The sequence below is a fragment of the Caretta caretta genome, chromosome 13, assembly GCF_965140235.1.
Source record: "Caretta caretta isolate rCarCar2 chromosome 13, rCarCar1.hap1, whole genome shotgun sequence".
NCBI lineage: Eukaryota > Metazoa > Chordata > Testudines > Cheloniidae > Caretta > Caretta caretta.
Window position 1 is genome coordinate 41,624,199 of NC_134218.1, and position 2,859 is coordinate 41,627,057.

At 45.2% G+C, this 2,859-nt stretch overlaps 1 protein-coding gene across 1 annotated transcript; it reads left to right on the plus strand.

The window, feature by feature from the left end:
* The first annotated feature begins 625 nt into the window (after positions 1-625).
* Positions 626-1,538, plus strand: LOC125629037 (olfactory receptor 6X1-like). Its single transcript, XM_048834291.1, is given in 2 exon segments — positions 626-667; positions 669-1,538. Coding segments are annotated over 2 exon segments (912 nt in total).
* Positions 1,539-2,859: the final 1,321 nt, after the last annotated feature.

A 2,859-nucleotide genomic window follows, 5' to 3' on the forward strand; every position in this document is an offset into this window, starting at 1 on the left:
GACACTTGGGGAATCTTACTCTGGTATTTATAATTTGGGCATCTCCTGGTCACCTTATCTAGGCCAAGGTTTCCAAAGCAGCCTAAGAGATTTATGCACACTAACCTCTTTGAATTAAGGTGTTTTACTCCCTTAGGCTTCTTTGAAAAATCCAGCCCTAGCAACTAGGTATTTTTCACCAGACAAAAGCAGTCAGGCTTCAGGGAACCCTCCCACTCCCTTCCACCTCCCCCCCCCCCCCCCCCCACTGCATTCCTGAAGTCCACTTTCACCTCCTTGTTTCTTATCATGTAAAGCAAAGGGTTCAGGATGGGGCTCAAGACTGAATTTATCCCGGACACCACGTTGTTCACAGGAACACCTTCTTTAGCTGTTGTGAATCTCGCCCAAAATGTTTTGCATCTAACAAAATACTTTCTTTGATCCAAACAGGAATTTTTGACAACTTTTTTAATTCTCCACTAATTCCAAAAAGGTTCAGATTTGGTCCAAATCAATTTTTGCCTCCCCTGACTCTCCCTGATTCTTTGGAACCACCACTGAATTGAACCCCCACCTCCAAACGACTGCGCCTTTTGCTGTTCCTGTGAGTCATGACTCAAAGAAGGAAGGAAACAGAGACCTGATGTGCAAGAAGAATACTACAACAGTGAATGAGTTCATTCTCTGGGGGCTTCCCTGTTGGTCACAGTTTTCACATTGTGTTCTTCTCGGTCATTTTACTCATGTATATCCTGACCATCATAGGAAATGGCCTTATTGTGATGATCGTGAGGACCAGTCACAAGCTGTACACCCCAATGTACTTTTTTCTGAGCAACCTCTCATTCCTGGAGATCTGGTACACCACCACGGTGCCCAAAATGCTAGAGACCTTTGTAGAAGTCGAGACAAAAATTTGCGTGTATTGCTGCCTCGTTCAGGCTTTCTTCCATTTCTTCATGGGCAGCACGGAGTTCTTCATCCTGGCTGTGATGTCCTTCGACCGCTATTTGGCCATATGCAAACTCTTGCTATACGCCACAATCATGACCACCAGGGTCTGCCTCCAGCTGTCCATAGGGGCTTGGTTCGGGGGCTTCATGGCTATATTATTCCAAACTATTCTGGTCTTCCAGCTGCCCACATGTGACTCCAACATTATTAACTATTTCTGCTGTGACATTGGGCTGATCTTAAAAATAGCCTGCACTGATAGCTGCCTCATTGAGTTGCTGGGTTTCCTGGCTGCGATCACAGCTATTCTCAGTTCCTTGATGTTCACCATGGTATCCTACATCTATATAATATCCACCATCGTCCGCATCCCCTCCGCAACAGGGTGCCAGAAGGTATTTTCTACCTGCGCTTCCCAGCTGACTGTAGTCTCGATACTCTACCGGGCTGTTATGTTTATGTACCTGAGGCCCAGTGTGCATTCCTCGCTCACTCTCTGGAAAGTGGTGTCAGTGCTAAATACTGTCTTCACCCCCTTGCTGAACCCTTTTATTTACACGATAAGGAACACGAAGGTGAAGGCGGCCTCTGGAATGCGGTGAGCAAGCAAATGGGTTTCCTGAAGCCTGGCTGCTTTTCTCTGGTGGAAAAAACCCTAGTTGCTAGGAATGGAATTTTCAAAGAAGCCTAAGGGAATCAAGCACATTAATTCAAAGGGATTAGCGTGCATAAATCTCTTAGGCTGCTTTGAAAATCCCAGCCTACATGAGGTGACCAGGAGATACCCAAGTTATAAATACCAGAATAAGATTGACTTGCTCTGCAGAGGGCCAGCAAATATTAATCAAACCAATGCATCCCCCTACACAGCCAGTGCTGAGGATTTAAGTGAGACAACTAAGGAGGGATATGACTGAGGTCTATAAAATCATGAGTGGTGTGGAGAAAGTAAATAAGGAAGTGCTATTTACTCCTTCTCATAACACAAGAACTAGGGGTCACCAAATGAAATTAATAGGCAGCAGGTGTAAAACAAACAAAAGGAAGTATTTCTTCACACAACGCACAGTCAACCTGTGGAACTCCTTGCCAGAGGATGTTGTGAAGGTCAAGACTATAACAGAGTTCAAAAAAGAACTAGATAAATTCATGGAGGATAGGTCCATCAATGGCTATTAGCCAAGATGGGCAGGGATGGTGTCCCTAGACTCTGTTTCCCAGAGTCTGGAAGTGAGTGGCAGGGAATGGATCACTTGATGATTACCTGTTCTGTTCATTCCCTCTGAGGCACCTGGGATTGGCCACTGTCATACTCGGTTAGAGGGACCTTTGGTCTGACCCAGTATGGCCATTCTTATGTTCAAATGTTCTTACAGAATAGCCATTAGCCTGGTGATTAGGGTACTTACCTGCAATATGGAAGATCTTAATTCAGATCAGGGACTTGAAGCTGGAGTTCCCAAATTCCAGGTGACTGCCAAACCTACCAGACTTTAGAGTCAGTCTTTTTCCTCTCTGTCCCAATGAATATTTGATTATTCACACAAAGTGGAACAGCTCCATCTACCTCAAAGGATTAAGTATTTCATAGACCTTGTGCTGGCCCTATATGTCAAGGGGAATTTCATGCTTGGAACTATATTTATGTCAGTAACTTGGGTGTATTTTTCAGTGAAATCGCCAGTGTTATGGTGAGGAAGCTACTGAAACCTTCCTGGTGGCCCCCATTAGATTGCTCAGTCACGATTTTTATTTGTTTTTAATTGGGGGGTGGGGGTAGACACAAGTCCTAGGTTTGCTCGCAGCTTGCTAGACTCAGAAGCCCATTATGCATCTTCTGGTACCTGCACAGCACTCCAGCTATGCTTCCTGGAGGGAGCAGTTGCCCTTTCATGGTAATACCCCTCTAGGAAGGTCACTGAG